A 19,376-nucleotide genomic window follows, 5' to 3' on the forward strand; every position below is an offset into this window, starting at 1 on the left:
GTTGGCCAGCACTTGCCACACATGCTTCAAGTCGCCGAATCAGCGCGCGAGTACAGGAAGCCCTAATCATTTCCGGAGTAACGGTATGACAAGCCTCTAAAATTTTTTGGGTTAAATCGTCAATATTCATTGGTTGTGTTTCGAAGGCAACTCGTTTCAGATATCCCCACAGGAAAAAGTCCAGTGGCGTGAGATCTGGAGAACGTGCAGGCCATCGCACAGGTCCACTATTTCCAATCCAACGGTCTCGAAAAGTATCATTGAGGAATGTAGTAACTACATTATGGTTATGTGCAGGAGCACCATCTTGTTGCCACCACATTTGTTGTCGTTCTTCAAGTGGAATATCTTCCAGGAGGGCAGGTAAACAATTTTCCAAGAAATGTAAATATCGGTGGCCCGTCAAAGTGTCTTGGAAAAAATGGGGCCCGATGAGTCGTCCATTATGTAAACCACACCACACGTTCACACCCCACATTGTTTGGAAATTGGTTTCTCTAATCCAGTGAGGGTTGTCCTGTGACCAATAGTGCATGTTATGTCGATTAACAGTACCATTATTATGGAAGCGGGATTCGTCACTCCACAAGATTTGATTGAGGATGTTTAGATTGTCATGGACTAAAACTTGAATGTGAGCAATGAATGCCGTTCATCTTTCGAAATCGGTAGGTCTGAGTCCTTGGTGTAAATGAATTTTGAAGGGATGATACTTGTACTGTTTGAAAATTCTTTGCACAGATGACTTACTGATCCCAATCTCTACCGCCAATGCACGAACCGAAATATGAGGATGTGCTTCGGCGTAGGCCAACACATTTATGCAATTTTCCTCAGTTCGCACGGGAGTAGGATGTACTTGATCTGTTTTTCCTGGAAATGATCCCGTTCGCATGGTATTTTCTACATACGAAAACGTATTACGACCTGGTTGTCGACGATCAGGAAAGCGCTGCCCATACAGCCTCTCCGCAGCACGTTTATTCTTTCGGCATTCACCAAAAATTAAAAGCATATCAACGTATTCGTTGGGAGTGAAGGTAAAAGGCATTTTGATATACAACAACAATATCACGACTGATGGCAATGTGTCATCCAGATATCAGAGGAATGAAAGGAAGCACAAAAAGTTCTAACATTTTAACGCCTCTTTTTCTGCGTAGTGTCCACTTTTTCTGGTGTCTACAATGCAGAACAATTCGATCAGTCCAGTTAATAGTACCCACTAACGTATTCAATTTTCTCGAACAATTATGATATATCGTTGGTTGAGAAATAACAAGAGCTGTCAGTTGAACGACAAACAACATGGGGTTGCCATTTGAAAAACAAAAGTTAGGGGTGGTTTCGCAGGGGTTGCTCGCGAGGGGGTGGATTTTGCTCTGCTACATGAAAGTGCTGGTGGTCTTCTATGATATACATATTTTTTTTCAATTTTTTTTCTGCAGGTGACTGAGATATCTGCTGGCCTAAAAGCTGTGGGACACCCGGTATATTGTGTCAAATCAACAGATGCTGTCTCCACTGAGTGGTTAGGTCGAAATCCATGCTGAGATGAAGTAATAGTATTACATTTGTTTAAATAGTTGATTATTTGGTTGTACACTGCTGTTTCCATTATTTTGGAGAAACAGCTGAGGAGGCAAATCATCCTATAATTTTCAACACACTGTGTATCCCCTTTTTTGGATATAGGAATCGACTTTGTGATTTTTAGTGCATTTGGGAATGTTCCACTCATTACAGAGTTGTTTACTATTAACATTAAAGTGCTAGATATAATATCAAACTGATTATTTTAGAATTGTGGCGATAGGTATTCGAATAATAGTTGAAGCCTTAGTTGAAGTGTTTGTTGTATTCAAAGTGAAATAAAGTCAAGTTGGATTACTTTTTAGTGTAGTCAATTATTGGTCAACCCACGGAAAAAAACGTAACAGTATAAACCCCTAATATTTTTCCAAACTGATAAACCAAAATATAGTTTGTCGGAAATGTTTTATCACAATGACAAAGTATGAAATCAAAATGGCTACAATGCAATACAAAACTTGTATTTGGATATATACAACTTACTGTCAATATTGTCAAGTCTGGTTCCTAAAAGCTCAACGAAAACCTCGCAATACTGCTGTCTAGCTTCGCACAGTCTCACAGCACACTTCAAAACTAATTTCAGCTGCGTTGGATGTTTATCGCTGATGAAAGTCAGCATCAGAACCAGCGTCTCCAAAGCCGCAATCACTTCGTCAACGCCATCAGTCTCCAAGTTTTCTTTGTAACTAAAATAAACGGAATGTACCGGCCTATCAGATCAAGCGTTTTTGAAAATAACTATCCGATGATTCTCACCAATAGCAGAGTATCTGCGTAAGTATTTGTATCGATTGGGCTGCCACACCAGGTTCGGGGGAGTAACAATGGTTGCTGCACAGTTCTCTGAGTTTTGATCCCGATGAACGATGTTCGTGGCACATTCTAGGAGACTCAACCAAGACCTGCAAAACTCCTTGACACCAAAAAGTCAAATCAGATATCAAGGTTTTCATTGAATTATGGTTTGACAACAAGAAGGAATTCGTTGAAGCACTTTATTTATTCAAAAGTAATCAATACTCGATTGTGTCTGAAATAAAGTATCTGAGAGTTATTGTAGATAACACTTTGAGTTTGAACAGTCATGCTGAATACGTTATAAAAAAAATTTCAAAAAAATTATATTTTTTTTCTAGGATAGCAAATAATTTGACTATTAACTCCAGAATATTAACATATAATTGTATAATTAAACCTCATTTTGAGTACTGTCCAACTTTAATGCATTTAATAAACCAAAATAGGCTTTCCCAATTTCAAAAACTCCAAAATAGGAGCATGAGAATTATATTAAGATGCAGTCGTTATACTTCCATTGATCACATGTTAAATATACTACAATGGCTGTCGATTTCAAATCGATTATTCTTTTTAACAATGGTTTTTATATTTAAAATAACCAAAAGTCTCCAACCAACATATTTTAATGAATTTTTGGTTTTTAATAATCAAATACATGAACATGAGACAAGATCTTATAATAATTTTCATATATATAGAACCAACACTGGTGGCGGAACTAAAAACTTATTCTACAAGGGACTACGGGAATTTAACAATTTACCAAATGCCATTAAAGAGGAAAATACTGTAAGAGGGTTTAAAAGTAAATTATTGGAATACCTAGAGCGTTAGTTAGTTGAAAAATATGTATATTATATATAGTTACTATATCAATATTGGTTTTCAACATTGGGTGTTATAAATTGTATATTTTTTATTATTATCTTCTTATTTAGTTTATCTTCATTATTGTTATTATCTATATACATATTTGAATTTTATTAATATTTTTGGCACTGTGGAAATTTAAATTATTAATTAGTTATTATGTCTTGTAAGATTAGGATGTATCCTATAATAATAAAGATTACACTAGATTCTATGCAGATTCTATGCAATATGTGTGAAAGTTGTTTAACACCTTGAAAGAATTCATAACATACACTTGTATTTAATTTTTTTGACTTTAATTATTTCTTAGAGTGTTTGTTGCACAAGTTTACAATATTTGATGAGATGAATATAGACTTAGATTGTTTTGAAGTGCAATAAAATCAATATACATAGTTTTTAGCGCCTAAAAGAAAAAGGTTGGCACTCAGCTCCTTCGGGTCTGGATTACTTTTAGCACATAAGCCATAAAACAAATTCATACTTGATTACTTTGGAATTGGAACATCCATATGAATATATCTATATATATATATATATATATATATATATATATATATATATATATATATATATATATATATATATATATATTGTTCAAATTATCCAAAACCATGAACTTATTTTCAAGTAAAATACATTAGCGGAATGAAATTAAAATAGAAAGCCTCAGAAATTGAAATATGTTAAATTATCCTGCACTCACTTAAAGCTGGCAACAGTATTTTTTTCTGATTCGAGCTCAAGACGTAATCGATGATATCCTCAACTGACCCCGGTGGCCACAAATGTGCCCCTGGCTTGGCCAACTCGTACAAATGCTGCAGAGCTTTTGACTTTACCTCCCATCGCGGGTCGTTCTTCAAATACTTCAGTAGCAAATGTATCTGACTGGGGATATCCACCAAAGTTGTAGCTGCAAGTTTTGTCAAGGTATTGAGAGTGACTAGAACAAATTCTTGAGCAGGATAGCCTAAAAAGAAGAATATATTCAGTTAAGGTATCTCTATATTATTAATACTATAATCAGATATAATTTTCTCAATGCTATGATTAAACCCTGTGAAAAGTAATTGTTTAGCTGTTCAGAGAAATTTTGTCATGGGATGATTTTTGAACTGCAAATACTGTAGAGTCACATTATTTTTATAGTTTGATGATGTGGTAATAGATATACATATAGATATTTCAATCATGCTGTTATACAATAACTGTTATACAAACTTTGGTCAAAATATGTCACTGCCTTGTACAGTCTCAAGGAATCACCATATAATTTATCCTTTCCAAAATGATCCTATAAGCGAATCTGAGGTGCTAAGCACACTAAAAATATTAAAAAATAAAAAGTCTACTGGATTGGATGAGATGTCAATAGAAACAATAAAAAATTAATCGATGTGGTGATTACCCCTTTGACTTATTTATTTAATCAGTCTTTTTTGCAAGGATACTTTCCCGAAGAATTCAAAAAGGCATTAGTAATACCTCTTTTCAAAAAAGGCGATCGCTCGGTAGTAGAAAATTATAGGCAAATCTCTTTGCTCTGCTCACTGTCTAAATTATTTGAAAAAATAGTCGCAAATAGGATTACGCATTATTTGTCAGAAAATAATATACTGTGCAAAGATCAACATGGATTCAGAAAGAGTAAATCAATTGAAACTGCAACATATCACTTACTGAATTATATCTACAAAGAAGTGGATTCGAATAATTTTGTGATGTCTTTATTTTTTGATCTAACAAAAGCATTTGACACAGTGTCTCCTGAATTTCTAGTTGCAAAACTGACCCAACTTAGGTTACGAATAACTTGTTACAGTGGATTGAATCTTACCTCAAAGGGCGTACCATGACTGTAAAATGTGAAAATGTTAGATCAAGGTGCAACGACGTTAAGCTTGGAGTGCCACAGGGGTCAGTGCTTGGACCATCGCTTTTTTGTTGTATGCAAATGATTTGTCAGAATATCTGAAAGATTGCCACCTTACCATGTTTGCGGATGATACCACTATCACAGTTACAGGGGGAAATATTGATGTACTGCTTAGTAAGGTAAAATGCATAATCGATAGTTTTAGCTCCTGGTGTCAGCGAAACAGATTAATATTAAACTCCACAAAAACTGTAATAGTAAATTTCTATAATAGGAAAAATAATGTTCCAGATGACCTACAAACTATTGACGAAATGAAGATTAGTAGCGAAATAAAATTTTTAGGAACTTACTTGGATGAAAGCTTATCATGGGATCTGCAAATAAAAGATGTCTGCAACAAATTAAACAAGACATTCTTTGCTTTAAGGCAAATGAAATCATGCATGGACACAGCAGGTCTACTAGAAATCTATTTTGCTATGGCATATTCACATATATCCCTCAATATCATAGCATGGGGTTGCAGTAATGAATTCATCAGAGTATTCATATCACAAAAGCGCATTGTTAGACTAATTTTCAGCATTGAACACCGAGACAGCTGTAAACCAGTATTCGTTAGGGGAAAATTATTACCGGCTCCCTCCATATATATTCTTAAATGTACAGGATTTGCTAGATCTAACATCCATGAACTAGAAACAAACGCAACGGTGCACAGTTACAACACACGTCATGGTGATGTTTTGCGTATTCCAAGTCATAAGTCAACGAAATATAAAAAGTCCCCCTTGTATAATGCCATAAATCTGTATAATAAATTACCAGAGCAGATCAAACAAATTACCTCTGATAAAGTGTTTCATGGTAGAGTAAAGCAATTGCTGCTGCAAAAATGTTACTATAGTTGTGATGAATTCCTGGAAGATGATTTCCGTTGAGCAATGATTTTACTTATTTTTTTTTCCTCTTACTATTATTTAGTGTTATCTTCGACGCCTGTTCCATATTTTTACTAAGGAATTTATATACGTGTCTTGTCTATATATGTGTATGTATGTGTGTATTTTTATATATGTGGGGGTGTGTATGTGTGTATATATGTGTATGTGTATATATATGCATATATGTATATACACATATATGATAAATGAAATACCTACCTATTTTATTCGTATCACACTGTTATTATGTTCTATATATATATATTAATTTTAAGTTATTGACATACCATATGTACATACTGTACCTCAGTGGCAAATAAATAAATAAATAAATAAAAATAAATATGTTGAAAACATATATTATGATAAAATATCTCAAAATGAGCGTTGTTATACATGTTAATTGAAAAACAATACTAGGTATATGTAGATAAAAAATTGAATATGAAATTAAATATATAAAATAGAATAAGTAGACGCTAGGGTAATGAACAACATGACATTTTTAAGACTTCATAAGATGAGAATAACTTAATTAAATAACTTAATTGAATACGAAAAGAAATCTGAGTATTCCTCTAAAGAGTAGAAACTTTGTGCAATTAGAATTTTTTTCATCATCCAAATCATATGGGTGAGCATGGTAAAAGTTTATTGTCACATATCTAGAAGAGTGTTTAGATTTATTCTCGGTTTAGGTAATCTAATGTCAGTTTTCTTTCTAGTGTGAAGTATGTATTTCCTCATTTCTGATCGTACTACCTTTGGAAATTTCTTCATGAGGACCAAGCATTCATATATAAAACAGGAAGGATTTTCTTTTGTCCCTACAAACTTCAAACACTATTGAATGCATTAGATGGTACTCTTAGAATAGCAAGTAATCTTCAAGTTACTCTATATGGTTTATGGAGTTGATAAGTATCAACATCTTTAAATGCAATAATCCTATGGAAATGTTCTTTAAAGAGAACTTGAATAATGAAAAATAAGCATTCACACAGCACAGCCATTATCTGAATGTCCAAGAGATATGTTGAACAAAATAATTTGAAATATATTATGTATGTTGAAGGTTCCACACATCCAACAAAGGTTGAACAACCTGTTTACTCTTCTTCTGAAAAACTTTTTTATACTTTCAAATAAAGCCCAATTAACTTTCTGCAAAATACCATATTATATTATTTATGCAAATATTCAACTCACCTGGAAGAAGTTCAATACAAAGTGATCTGACCATGGCAGCTGTGTTTGTATCATGATGCATGTACTGAAGAATTGGGATCAGCTGCAATTTCATATTTGCTGGAGTAGACTGTCCCTGAATCATATCTGAAACTTTGTTGCACATACTGATTGCAAATAATCTGAAAACAATTAAATGAAAGTATCTTTCTAAATACACTATTTTTCGACATTACTTAGACTGTGCAGCAAACTGTATTGCCGCGTATACAGCAGCCTCAACTTCGACACTATCATGAGAGTCTAAGCTACTTCTTATGCAGTGATGTATTTGTTGTCTCTCTGGAATAATAGCAGCCACAGCACCAAATATTCTCAAGGTGACAGCCCTCGCAATTGGATCATTACTGTGTATAACGCTATATACTCTTTTCACAAATTCGTCAACGTTTGAAATTTTATCCAGATGTTTTTCACTCTGGATACAAACTCGCAGAACACACAATCGTAGAAAATTATTGCTAAAAAATGGACGTTATTGAACATGAAAAGATGAACTTTGGTTGAGAGTCTTACCCTATTCGAAACACATCGGATAGTCTTAGAAGTGAAGCATTGATCAATATAGGAAATGGAAATTTCTCAAATAGTTTTGGAAATCGCACAATCGCCTCGCACTGCTCTCCTACTTTTGCTGACCTCAGCCCTGAAAAAAACGATAGTGTAATTCTGGAAAAGCTTATACTGTTAGAAAGTAACCTTTATCCAATTCTGTTAGAGCAGAATTAGCATCTTGGTCAGGTTCGCCTAATCCATTTTCATTAAAAGCACTCACACGAACACCTATCATGTTTTAATATGCTTGTGATATAGTTTTATTTCATAAATAATTATTTGCCTTAAATATTTCCCATAGACTTTATGAATTATATCTATGATCTTTCCATAAATAAACAAATCCCAAATCCTAACCTCTAAATTCACAATATCGTCTTCTTATTATCATACATTTTTTGTGACTTACTCCGTTTCTGGTGCATGGACCTAGGTCACTAATTGCGAGCTTAGGTGTTATTGTGCGGTAGGAAAAAACTTTTCTTGCTTCAGGGCAGTGGCGGAGCTTATCACGCCCTGAAAACTGCCAAGGATAATAGGCACTGAGAATTACCCATATTATCAAAATGAATGATGAATCTATAGTGTTTCCAGAGAAAAAGATACTTTTTCATGACATGAATACATAAAATTTAAACCACAATATACTTTGATGTATGGTTTTGTCATATTCTAAAAACCATTTTTTAGTGTGGGTGACATTACCAAAGACTATTATTGACATTACCCCATGTTATTTAGATGCGACTGCATTTAGCAACAAACTTCTTGGGATACTGACTGACAATATGTTGAAATTTGAGTTACAAATATCATTACTCTACAAAAAACGTTATGCAATAAGATTATTATTCAACTAACTATATAGAATTGAAAGAATTTCATATTCATATGCCAAACAACCATTTCTGTTTTGATTTCTTCTCAAGATCAGGCCATGAAATTTTTGTAGGGCTTTGTGAAATGGACTTCCGTAAGATAGGGAGGTTCATCATCCAGAAATCAGCCTATTAAGAATATCAGAAGCTACTCCTAGAAATGTGCAAATAAACAACTCAAAACACAGAAAACCCTAAAACAATAAGTACCAATAAGTTTTATCTTCCTCTTGAAGATGATCACTTGGTGATCGAAACACGTGTCGAGATGTAAAAATAACGATTTGGTGTTGGGAAAAAAACTCCAGTAATATTCATTACTACACCAAAGGTTCCAAACAGTACATCATAAATAAGTACCACCTTATGTTTTGCATTCTGATGCTCGAATCAGCTATGGATATTTTCCTATGGACTTGTTATGGATGTTCTCGAGAATTTCTTTGACTTTCATACGAGGTATCCAAAAGAATCACCATTAGTTCCGAAATTGAATACTTTTTCAAGAGTTCTCTTTTAATTTTTATGTATTTTTTCATTAAAAGTTAGTCAACATTTCTAGCTAGCGATCAGCTCCAAGCCAATACTTTTTTATGCAAATTTTTGATGTCTCAAGTATCAGTCTGTACTCAGTTGATTAGCATGAGAGGTTCATTCTACTAATTTAATTAAGCAATGTGTGAAGAGTGATTCGAATTCAACTATAGGATTTTTCAATTTCACTGCATATCTCCTGACTTGTACTAGGAATCGCACGTTGAAAGATAGGAACTGATACCAGTTCAGACTTTTGGGGGTTTGTCGTTCATCAGGTGGTAACAACTGGTCGATAAAAAATTTATTTCAACAGACTTTTTTCAAATATTATTATAGTTTTCGAATGATATCTATTCTTCTCTATGAATTGTTGTTGACTCCTAATGCAGAATGTTTGAAATCTGCTGAGTATTTTTTGAATTTATCTACTACAAACAAACCTAAAAAAAACAAATATTTTCTTTATAAGTTCAGATCTCCAAATTCCGTAGATTTGATGGGGAACACTTAAGATTAATATATAATATTTATATTATATATTATCAGTCAATGCTGAAATATTTTACAAAATAAGCATTCTTTCTAAAGACCAAAACTGAAGTAATCTTTTAGACGCGCGTTTTCAAGACATGAAAAAAACTTTGTGATAAGATGCCATTCCAATGGCATCCTGTCATATTGATAGCATTTGTAATTGCAGTAAGGCTCATGGAATACTGTGTCAATAACATAAAGTCTGCCTTCATCATTGGGTGTCAACTCGAATGAAGCGTTTAGCTGATAGGGGTAAATATTGAAAATAGATATATATTGGTTGAATGCACCCGACAGAAAATGCCAAATGTAAGGAAATTAAAAAAAAAAGAATAATGAAAAATAGAAATGTCACAAAAATTAGGTTAACACATCAACTCTTAGCATTTTGAAATCTGGGATAAAGTAATTGGAAGCAATCTGCAGTAACTGAAAATGGGTGAGAGAAAAGGCGTTAATAAGTATTATCCCCCGGACTACGACCCTAGGGCCGGGGGATTGAATAAATTTTTGGGGACCCATGCTCTAAGAGAAAGAGCGAGGAAAATAGATAAAGGTATTATAATAATACGTTTCGAAATGCCTTACAATATTTGGTGCGAGGGATGCAAAAATCACATTGGAATGGGTGTGCGCTACAATGCCGAAAAGACTAAAGTTGGAATGTACTATACCACCCCCGTATACGAATTCAAGATGAAATGCCATCTCTGTGATAATCACTTTGTTATAAGAGCTGATCCAGCTGTAAGTACATGAGATTCAATCTATACTTCAAGAGGTTTGAAAATTTGTTTTCTTTCAGAACCTTGATTATGTTATACAATCTGGAGCAAGACGACAAGAGAATCGATGGGACCCTACCAAAAATGGACAAGTTGTCCCAGAAACTAAAGAAACCCAAAAACGGTTGTTTGATGACTCCATGTTCAAACTTGAACACGGGGAAGAGGATCAAAATATAGCAAATAGTGCGAAACCCAGGCTGGCAAAATTATTCAACAGGAACGAAGATCTTTGGGCAGATTCATATACCGCAAATCAAAAACTTAGAGCAGAATTCAGGGTATGTCCTGGTTTACTCAACAGTAAAAAACGGGCAATTAATTTTCATGAAAACACTTTCCTGGTTAATTGTAAGAGAGTAAACAACTAGCTGTTTGGAATGGGACTTTTGTTATATATCTCATTCCAAAGGCATCTAAAAACCTGTTATGTACTGTCTCAACAATTTCAAGTATTTCCCATTTATTGTCTAAAGCCTGAGCGTAACTAAAATTTCATGGTTCACAAAACCAAATAACTTGTTTCAAGGAACACGTTGCATTTGAAACAAGTTATTATAGTCCGCTTATTTTGACCAACATACTTTTTGGTGGAATCATCACAGCTTATTTTGTAAAACCCAGACTTTTCCATTTCTGTTATTTTCTCTCAAATTGCCCAACATTTTTTGAAGTATTAGGAATCACACGTTAAAAGGTAAGACCTCGTTAATCCTTAGCTCGCACAAGTTTCCACTTCTGAGGATTGTTGTTCGTTGGGGTGCGACAGCTGGTTAACGAAAAACAGATTTTGAGCAGATTTTTTCAACAGTATTTTAGCATTTCATGTTCAATTTTTCAAAAAAACCTTTTTCATTGCAGAAAACAAATTGTGAACTGAACCAAAAGACACTGAAGGACAAATTACTTCTAAAAAAATCTAGTCTGGACATTCCTTTATTGTCAGAGAGAGAAGAGGATAAAAAATATGCATCCTTACTTAGTATGAAACTCACACCATCCAAAAGCATATTGGAACTTACAGAAGATATAAGGAAAGAAATAATATTGCAGTCATCTTTACCGACAAGTAACTTCTCCCGACACAAAGAAGAAAAAGCTATGAAAATTTTGAATTCCAGTAAGAAGGACTTGGGAATCATGCCAAAGAGGAGTAGTTCAGAAATGGTGACAAATCAAGATATTAAGAAGCCAAAAACAAGTTTAGTTGGCGATTATGGATCAAGCAGTGAATCGGAATGAACATTTTCATTAGATTTTCGGGAAAAAAATATGACTTGAAAGCATCTGCAAGCTTGAAAACTGGTAGAGCTGAAGTGACTACACGTGTATCAAAATTCTGAAAATCATACAAAAACATTCTGTTCAAAAATAACTCAAATATTCGAAATGTATATTACTAGTCAGAGTTTTGTACATTAATTTATACACCAAGCCTAAGATTCTACCACTCAAAGTTACAAAAACTTATTGAGTTCTCCGGAAAGCGGTAATACTTTTCAATAAAACAAATAATTAAAAATTGAATTCATTTATACAAGATAAAACAATAAAATAGCACCATTAGTCGATTCATATCCAAAATTTAAAAAGCTGCAATCCCTGTAATTGCACGACCCAGTATCAAAGCATGCACGTCATGGGTACCTAAAACAAAAATATAATTAACCTCTTACATAAGGAGGGCTTGAGCAGTGTGTCAAACAAAAGTTTGAATTACGGGTACTTTCATCATTAGTCTAACTGCAGTTTGCGAAAATACATTGAAACTGGTCTTGCAGCAGAGAGAAACAGAATAGAATATTGTACAAGTTTTTATAACATCATTTGTCACGTGATTGTGACATACTTATTCTAGGATTGCAAAATTTTAATACCATTATAGGAAAATTAAAATTATATGTTATTTCAGTATTACTTTTTACTTTTTTTTACTGACCCTAAGTAAATAACTTTGATAAAAAATTAAAAATCAACTATATTAGCTTGGACATGGGCACAAAAATTTAGTTTTTACTTTCAAAACTGTTTGAAGTAGATTGAAGTTACAAATTTTGACTTCAGATTTGACACTTATCAATAAATACATTGAATATAAAGATGAATTCTCAAATTCAACTACCTTCATATGTGTTTACTGCTTCCAAATTCATACAGTGTCTTATGATATGGTACTCGTCAGAAATACCATTTCCGCCTAGCATATCCCTTGCCACTCGAGCAATTTCCAAGGCTTTTCCGGTATTGTTTCTTTTCAGAAGTGAAATCATTTCGGGGGTATGCCTGAGGAGTAAAAGTTTTCAAAATGAAATAACAGGCAATACTAACAAAAGACATCTACTTGGTACGTTTACCCACATCTTATTATCCTTTAATCTCCCGACCTGATAGCATCCCATTAGCCCTAGAGAAATGTCCGTCATCATGTCAGCCATCTTTTTCTGAATGAGTTGGGTGGCGGCTAGAGGTTTTTTGAACTGATGCCTGTCCAAAGTGTAGTTTCGAGCAATTTCAAGACAGGTCTCGGCAGCACCAAGTGCTCCCCAGGCGATACCATATCGGGCATTGTTGAGGCAGCCAAAGGGGCCACTCATGCCCACCACGTTGGGAAGGAGATGGTCTTCGGGAACTTTCACGTTATCCATCAGGATCATACCTTTAGGACATAAATGTTATACAAACATATATATAATTATTATTTCGGAGAGGTAGGGAGGTGCGTATGACACGCTCCAAGTTCAGGTGAAAACACTGTTCTGCCACCAAGGTTTTTTATTTAAACAATTCTCATGGCATCAAACAATCATTTAAAATAACTTTTTAGTTTAATGAATATTATAAAATGTAAAACTTGCCTGTTGCTGAAGCTCTCAGCGAAAATTTTCCTTCGATTTTGGGAGCTTCCAAACCTTTCCCGTGTTCTTTTTTATTAATAATAAAACCCCTAACTTTTGAATCCTCACATCTGGCCCAAACTATGAAAATATCCGATACTGGAGAGTTCGTTATCCTATTTGGAATATAAATAAATGAAAACACTTTGAGGATCTTGAATAAATAATTACACTGAATGCTTTTTCTCACCATGTTTTACTTCCATTCAATGTGTATGTTTTTGAGGGAGCATCATATGTAGCTTTAGTTTCCATTCTTCCAATGTCGCTTCCATGATTCGGTTCTGTCAGGCCGAAACATCCAATATATTCACCTTTTGCTAGAAAAGTATTCACATAAATTTACCCAAATTGAATATATGACAAAAATTTGAAATGTGGTTATTTTCATTATTTTTCTTCGCTTTCCACATATGTGTTGAGTGATTTATTACTACAAGCCTTTTGAAAATGGACTATAGGAAAACTTTCATTTCCTCTAAGGAGCACATTATTCAAATGATGAAATTATCGATTCTTGTATCCTTTTCTGTTATCAAAAATGTCACAACCAACTAAGAAGATTTTTGTCCTTTTGACATCTGTAATAATTCGGAAAACTGTCTCTACATGTCAAAATCAGAAGAAAGATTTACCCAAAAGTGGCAGATATTGCTGCTTCTGCTCTGGACTTCCATAATCATGAATGGCCCCCATAACCAAGGAAGACTGGACACTAACTGCTGACCTGTAAGAACTGTCAATTCTTTCGACCTCTCTAGTAAGCAACCCATAACCTACATTCGATACCCCAGCACATCCGTAATCTTTTATGGTGCAACCCAAAACACCAAGTTCACCAACTTCGTTCATAATTTCTCGATGGAAAACTGAAAATCAAGCCAAATGTTGCAGCACTAACAGACAATTTCTTTTTTTTGTAATAGAAACTTTGTATCAGCTTTAGAGATATTACTAACTTGAATAATAACGAAAAATTCTTACTTTCATGTCTGTTGGCTTCTATAACCCTGGTGAGTAATTTTTCTTGGCAATACGTTCTAAATTGGTCCCTGAGAAGTTTTTCATCTTCAGTGAGAAGGGACTCCAAATTAAGAGGATCTTGCCAGTTGAATGGCACTGCTACAAATTAACTTCATTAAAGTTTATGAAAATATTTATAACAAATTGTAATATTTATTTTTTTCTACTATCGAGAAATTTGTGTTTATGAAATTGAATGCAACTCACCACTGGAGGTTTTTTGAGAAAGTAATCCTAGTGTGAAGATAATTAAGGAAAATATTTCATAACTGTGTAATTATTATTATATAAAATAAGTAATCTATGGTATAGGGTGAATATATTCACTAGAACTGTAAAACTGGCCACAGTAAAATTCGATTTTATTGTAATTTGTAGGATGTAGTTTTCTCTTGATTGAAAAGGATACTTATACATGTATTTTCCCCAATTCTTCCAAATAATTTTCTCAGGACATTGAGAGACATTATAAATTCCACCTATATATTTAATTAAAGATCAAACAAATTTAGGTATATTAATTCTATTAATATTTGAATAACTTAAACTTCTGGATATCTCTGTTGACCTTATGACATGTATTTCTTTCATAATCAAAAGTGTAATATGTGTTTTTATCTTTCATTCGTGAACAATATTTAATATTTATCAATTCAAACCATGATTCACATATTCACATCATAAAACAAAACAAAATATAAAGTGTCTGTTATCCCGCCCAAAAGCAACGTATCTTTAACATCATTTCCTCCGCCAACCGGGCAATCCGAAAATAGAAATTGTGTCTTGCACAACGAATTAAAGGAATAGGAAATATATCAACCCAAGAACTCAGAACTGTCACGCCTGCATTCTATATCTTTTGCGACATGTAGTAAGTAAATAATGTATGCTAAGTATTTGCTAACCTGAAAACGAGAAATCTAGTTTTAAAATCATAACAATAAAATATTGCTGCTATTGAAAATGATAATTATTCAACGAATAAGAAATGTAGACACTACTCGTGAGAAAAAAAAGTCGTTGTAAACATGAAAGTGCAGACCAAAAATAATTTCTCGGGAGTAGAATACTACTTTTTTTATGACATATCACGAATATTTTCATTTATATTTTTCTTTCATGCAATTTAAAACTTTCTGGTAGGATACACACGTTTTAACTTTCCGAAACATGTTTAATTTGTTTTACGTTAGAAACTATATATTTCAAAACAAATGTTCAGTTCAATATGAGTATAATGAGTTTGACGTAGGAAAATTTCGAGGCTCACTTGCAGTTGGAAATTATTGAAACACAACTATAACGTTATAAATGTATTCATGTGTGATTGGCCTGTAGTGGTGAGTTATGAATTTAGCCGACTGTAATTGGTTCGAAGGTTTGAGTTATAAGTGTCATTTCAGCTACTCATTCAACAATAAATTGTCACATAATTGATGATTTTTTTGTTAATCTGTATTTTATTCTAAATGTGACTATATTATTATTGTGTTTTTCAATCAGCCGTTTCACATAAAGGTGATAACCATTGCAATGTTAATAGCATTAAAATCCAAGTTAGTATTGTATCGAATATATTCATGCGAGTCAAGACCTGAAACAATTTTACGTTACCGGTATATTAGGCATAAATATGAAAAAAAAAATTAGTCACATTTGTTCAAGTTAACTACCTGGTTTAATTCAACTACTGGCACATAGATGACCTTGTTTGAAGTTACAAAGCAAGATCTTTAGACAATGTCTTGGTATATGGACTCTATATATAAAGGCAAGATATATAGAAACTCTGATCACCTGGACCAAAATTCCGCCCATTGTTGTCCGACAGAAGGACAAAGGACAAATGGGTATCGCTGTTAAAATTGACGGCCCAAGAGAATATCAAGTTCTCAAAAGCCGTCAATCTACATGATGGCATAAAAGTTCAGCCGGAATCTCCTGATGACTATCGGCGACTGTCAAGACTCTTGGTGAAGGAGAAAATCCTTCATCATACTTACTCGCTCCCTGACGAACGGCAAATACGAGCCGTTTTCAGGGGAGTGCCAGAGCACTTGGCAGTCGACGATGTGCATGAGGAGCTCGAAGCAAAGGGCTTTGACCTCACCAGCGTCACGCGCGTGAAGCGCGCTGGCAAACCTATGCCTCTGGTCCTTGTACTGGTAAACAGAGACCAGAAGCATATATTTGAGGTCAAAGATCTCTTAACTGTGAAGGTTCAGGTTGAACCCCAGCACGCAAAAACTTCGGTGGGTCAGTGCTACCGATGTCAGCGCTTTGGTCACTGCCAGCGCAATTGCTTAATTGCGCTGGCAGGCACCTAACCAGTGTCAGATTGACTGGCAAGCGCAGGTAAAGTACCTAGGCCTTCTAATAGACCGCAGGCTCACTTGGAACCCGCACATCATGTGCGTCAAGTCTAAGATCGAGGATCGGATAGCCAGTCGGTACCCTCTGATCAACAGAAAATCAAAAATGAGCACGAAAAACGAAATCATAATCTATAACACGATGTTCTAGCCTGTCATCATGTATGCTTCAGGCGTCTGGGGACAAGCGGTTCCGTCCAACATTTCCATTTTGGAAAGGTTGCAAAATAAGTTAATTAGGATGATTGTGAATGCTCCTTGGTTCGTGCGGAATGAAGCCATCCGCAGAGATTTGCAGTTGCCTTCCATTCGGCAGTGCATCCAGTCGAGGAATGAGAGAGTTTTTGAAAGAACGGAAACTCATGAAAACCCGTTGGTTAGGGAAGCCACAGATTATGCTGTAGACGACCCCTCCCGATATAGAAGGCACCGACACTTTGTCAAATGAGGCCCTCATGTCCCCCGTTAACGGATGAACAACTTTCTCATCCATCCCACCCCAGCCAGGTAGGGGTATCCCGTGAAGGGCGGCACTGATGTCTAAGGACTTCATGCCGTCATACAATCAGTCATGAACCCATTGGTCCTTCTCGAGACCAACAATCAGTCGAAAGGGTAGGGGAGCTGGACTCCAAACCTGAACGAATTGAAGATGACCTTCTGGAACCCTAGTCACAGAGGCCTTGGTGTTTTCAACAATCATCTTTTGTGAGAATCTCTCGACACGAGAAATGATTTTGACTCAATTTTGTGAACATGTTGATAGATGAAGCAAAAATCTAAATCTGTGGCTCGTATTCTATTCAGATATTTAATTTATGGACGATAATATAAAAAAATCTTTTACTTGATATTAATTTATTTTCAAATATAAATAGCATTGAAAATTGAAGTACTAATTTGATATTGTCAAGCCGTGTCACTTTTAAGTGTAGGTACTAAGCACCTCTGTGTATGAGAGACTGAAACTTTTATTATTTCTTTATCAAGACTGACATGTTCAAAATTATCTCAACAATCTCTAGTCAACGGGATATATCACCTCTTTTTTCTTTCTATCAAACATTCAATCCTCTAATAAGGAATTGACAAACAGGGCACATTATATCCGTCTTACAAATACTGTTGTACGCGGACACTGTAGATAAGGAAGCTTCATCGTACTCACAGATGGTAATATTCACTAACATCCGTTGATCTTGAGTTCATCTAATTGCCAAATCATTCGCCATTACCAGTGAAATTCAAATGAAGAAGAAAGATATTACATAAGCAACAGTTATTTATTCAGTTATTACAGTAATTTTACACTTCAGAAAATAGTGAAAATTACCTTGTTCAAACAATATTATTAAGATATAATTGACAGAGAAGATGCAAAAGTCAATGAGCTAGATGTAAACTTCAATGAACTCCATAATGAAAATAGATTTTTTTAGTGTTGTAAATTATCCCACGAAAAAAGTATCGTCGGCCGCCGCTGGTCATCGTGAATCGATTGTGACTTGGCCAAGATAGCATTCAACTCGACTTGCGCTTCGCAATTGTTCTATATACCGAGTCGCTTCGAAACACTTCTAGCGACTTTCCTATCGGCTACCAGAGACTTCCATTATCCATAACACTACCAACACTAATGGCGATTGACATTTGAATATTAGTCTAAGTTTCAGTTGAAGTGTTTGTTGTATTGCAGTGTAGCATTATCCATAACACTACCAACACTAATGGCGATTGACATTTGAATATTAGTCTAAGTTTCAGTTGAAGTGTTTGTTGTATTGCAGTGTAGCATTATCCATAACACTACCAACACTAATGGCGATTGACATTTGAATATTTTAGTCTAAGTTTCAGTTGAAGTGTTTGTTGTATTGCAGTGTAGCATTATCCATAACACTACCAACACTAATGGCGATTGACATTTGAATATTAGTCTAAGTTTCAGTTGAAGTGTTTGTTGTATTGCAGTGTAGCATTATCCATAACACTACCAACACTAATGGCGATTGACATTTGAATATTAGTCTAAGTTTCAGTTGAAGTGTTTGTTGTATTGCAGTGTAGCATTATCCATAACACTACCAACACTGATGGCGATTGACATTTGAATATTAGTCTAAGTTTCAGTTGAAGTGTTTGTTGTATTGCAGTGTAGCATTATCCATAACACTACCAACACTAATGGCGATTGACATTTGAATATTAGTCTAAGTTTCAGTTGAAGTGTTTGTTGTATTGCAGTGTAGCATTATCCATAACACTACCAACACTGATGGCGATTGACATTTGAATATTAGTCTAAGTTTCAGTTGAAGTGTTTGTTGTATTGCAGTGTAGCAAGTGAAATAAAGTTGAATTTAATTGTATAGTGTAGTCAATTATTCTCAAACTCACGGGGAAAATGTAACATTACTTTTATGTTAGAGGAGATTAAAAAAACACCCTTCA

At 34.5% G+C, this 19,376-nt stretch overlaps 3 protein-coding genes across 4 annotated transcripts in view; 1 reads left to right on the plus strand and 2 right to left on the minus strand.

The window, feature by feature from the left end:
* INTS7 (Integrator complex subunit 7) overlaps positions 1-8,284 on the minus strand; it is a 24,079-nt gene extending 15,795 nt beyond the window's left edge. Inside the window, exons 1-7 of the mRNA XM_074177430.1 lie at positions 8,044-8,284; positions 7,861-7,990; positions 7,521-7,805; positions 7,306-7,466; positions 3,977-4,243; positions 2,353-2,509; positions 2,077-2,282 (exon numbers count right to left, since the gene is read on the minus strand). Of these exons, the coding sequence (XP_074033531.1) occupies positions 2,077-2,282; positions 2,353-2,509; positions 3,977-4,243; positions 7,306-7,466; positions 7,521-7,805; positions 7,861-7,990; positions 8,044-8,134 (1,297 nt within the window). The 5' untranslated portion in view covers positions 8,135-8,284. The remainder of the gene's footprint in view (positions 1-2,076; positions 2,283-2,352; positions 2,510-3,976; positions 4,244-7,305; positions 7,467-7,520; positions 7,806-7,860; positions 7,991-8,043) is intronic.
* A 1,907-nt stretch (positions 8,285-10,191) lies between these two features.
* On the plus strand, positions 10,192-12,041 carry LOC111514131 (coiled-coil domain-containing protein 130 homolog). Its single transcript, XM_023170364.2, has 3 exons — positions 10,192-10,595; positions 10,654-10,914; positions 11,495-12,041. The coding sequence occupies exons 1-3, from the start codon at positions 10,284-10,286 to the stop codon at positions 11,873-11,875; spliced, it is 954 nt and encodes a 317-aa protein (XP_023026132.2). The 5' UTR covers positions 10,192-10,283; the 3' UTR covers positions 11,876-12,041.
* A 107-nt stretch (positions 12,042-12,148) lies between these two features.
* Positions 12,149-15,174, minus strand: LOC111514135 (glutaryl-CoA dehydrogenase, mitochondrial). Of its 2 annotated transcripts, none has more exons than XM_074177451.1 (9): positions 14,960-15,174; positions 14,758-14,784; positions 14,512-14,646; positions 14,163-14,396; positions 13,718-13,847; positions 13,489-13,643; positions 12,992-13,289; positions 12,756-12,916; positions 12,149-12,280 (listed from the first exon to the last, which is right to left on the minus strand). In XM_074177451.1, the coding sequence occupies exons 1-9, from the start codon at positions 15,015-15,017 to the stop codon at positions 12,219-12,221; spliced, it is 1,260 nt and encodes a 419-aa protein (XP_074033552.1). In that variant the 5' UTR covers positions 15,018-15,174; the 3' UTR covers positions 12,149-12,218. The 2 variants fall into 2 exon arrangements, with proteins under 2 accessions (XP_074033552.1, XP_074033551.1); XM_074177450.1 differs by having other exon boundaries at positions 14,512-14,649.
* Positions 15,175-19,376: the final 4,202 nt, after the last annotated feature.

This window comes from Leptinotarsa decemlineata, unplaced genomic scaffold, assembly GCF_025532065.1.
Source record: "Leptinotarsa decemlineata unplaced genomic scaffold, Ldec_3_MD MMD2_tig00002974_RagTag_RagTag, whole genome shotgun sequence".
NCBI classification, from domain to species: domain Eukaryota; kingdom Metazoa; phylum Arthropoda; class Insecta; order Coleoptera; family Chrysomelidae; genus Leptinotarsa; species Leptinotarsa decemlineata.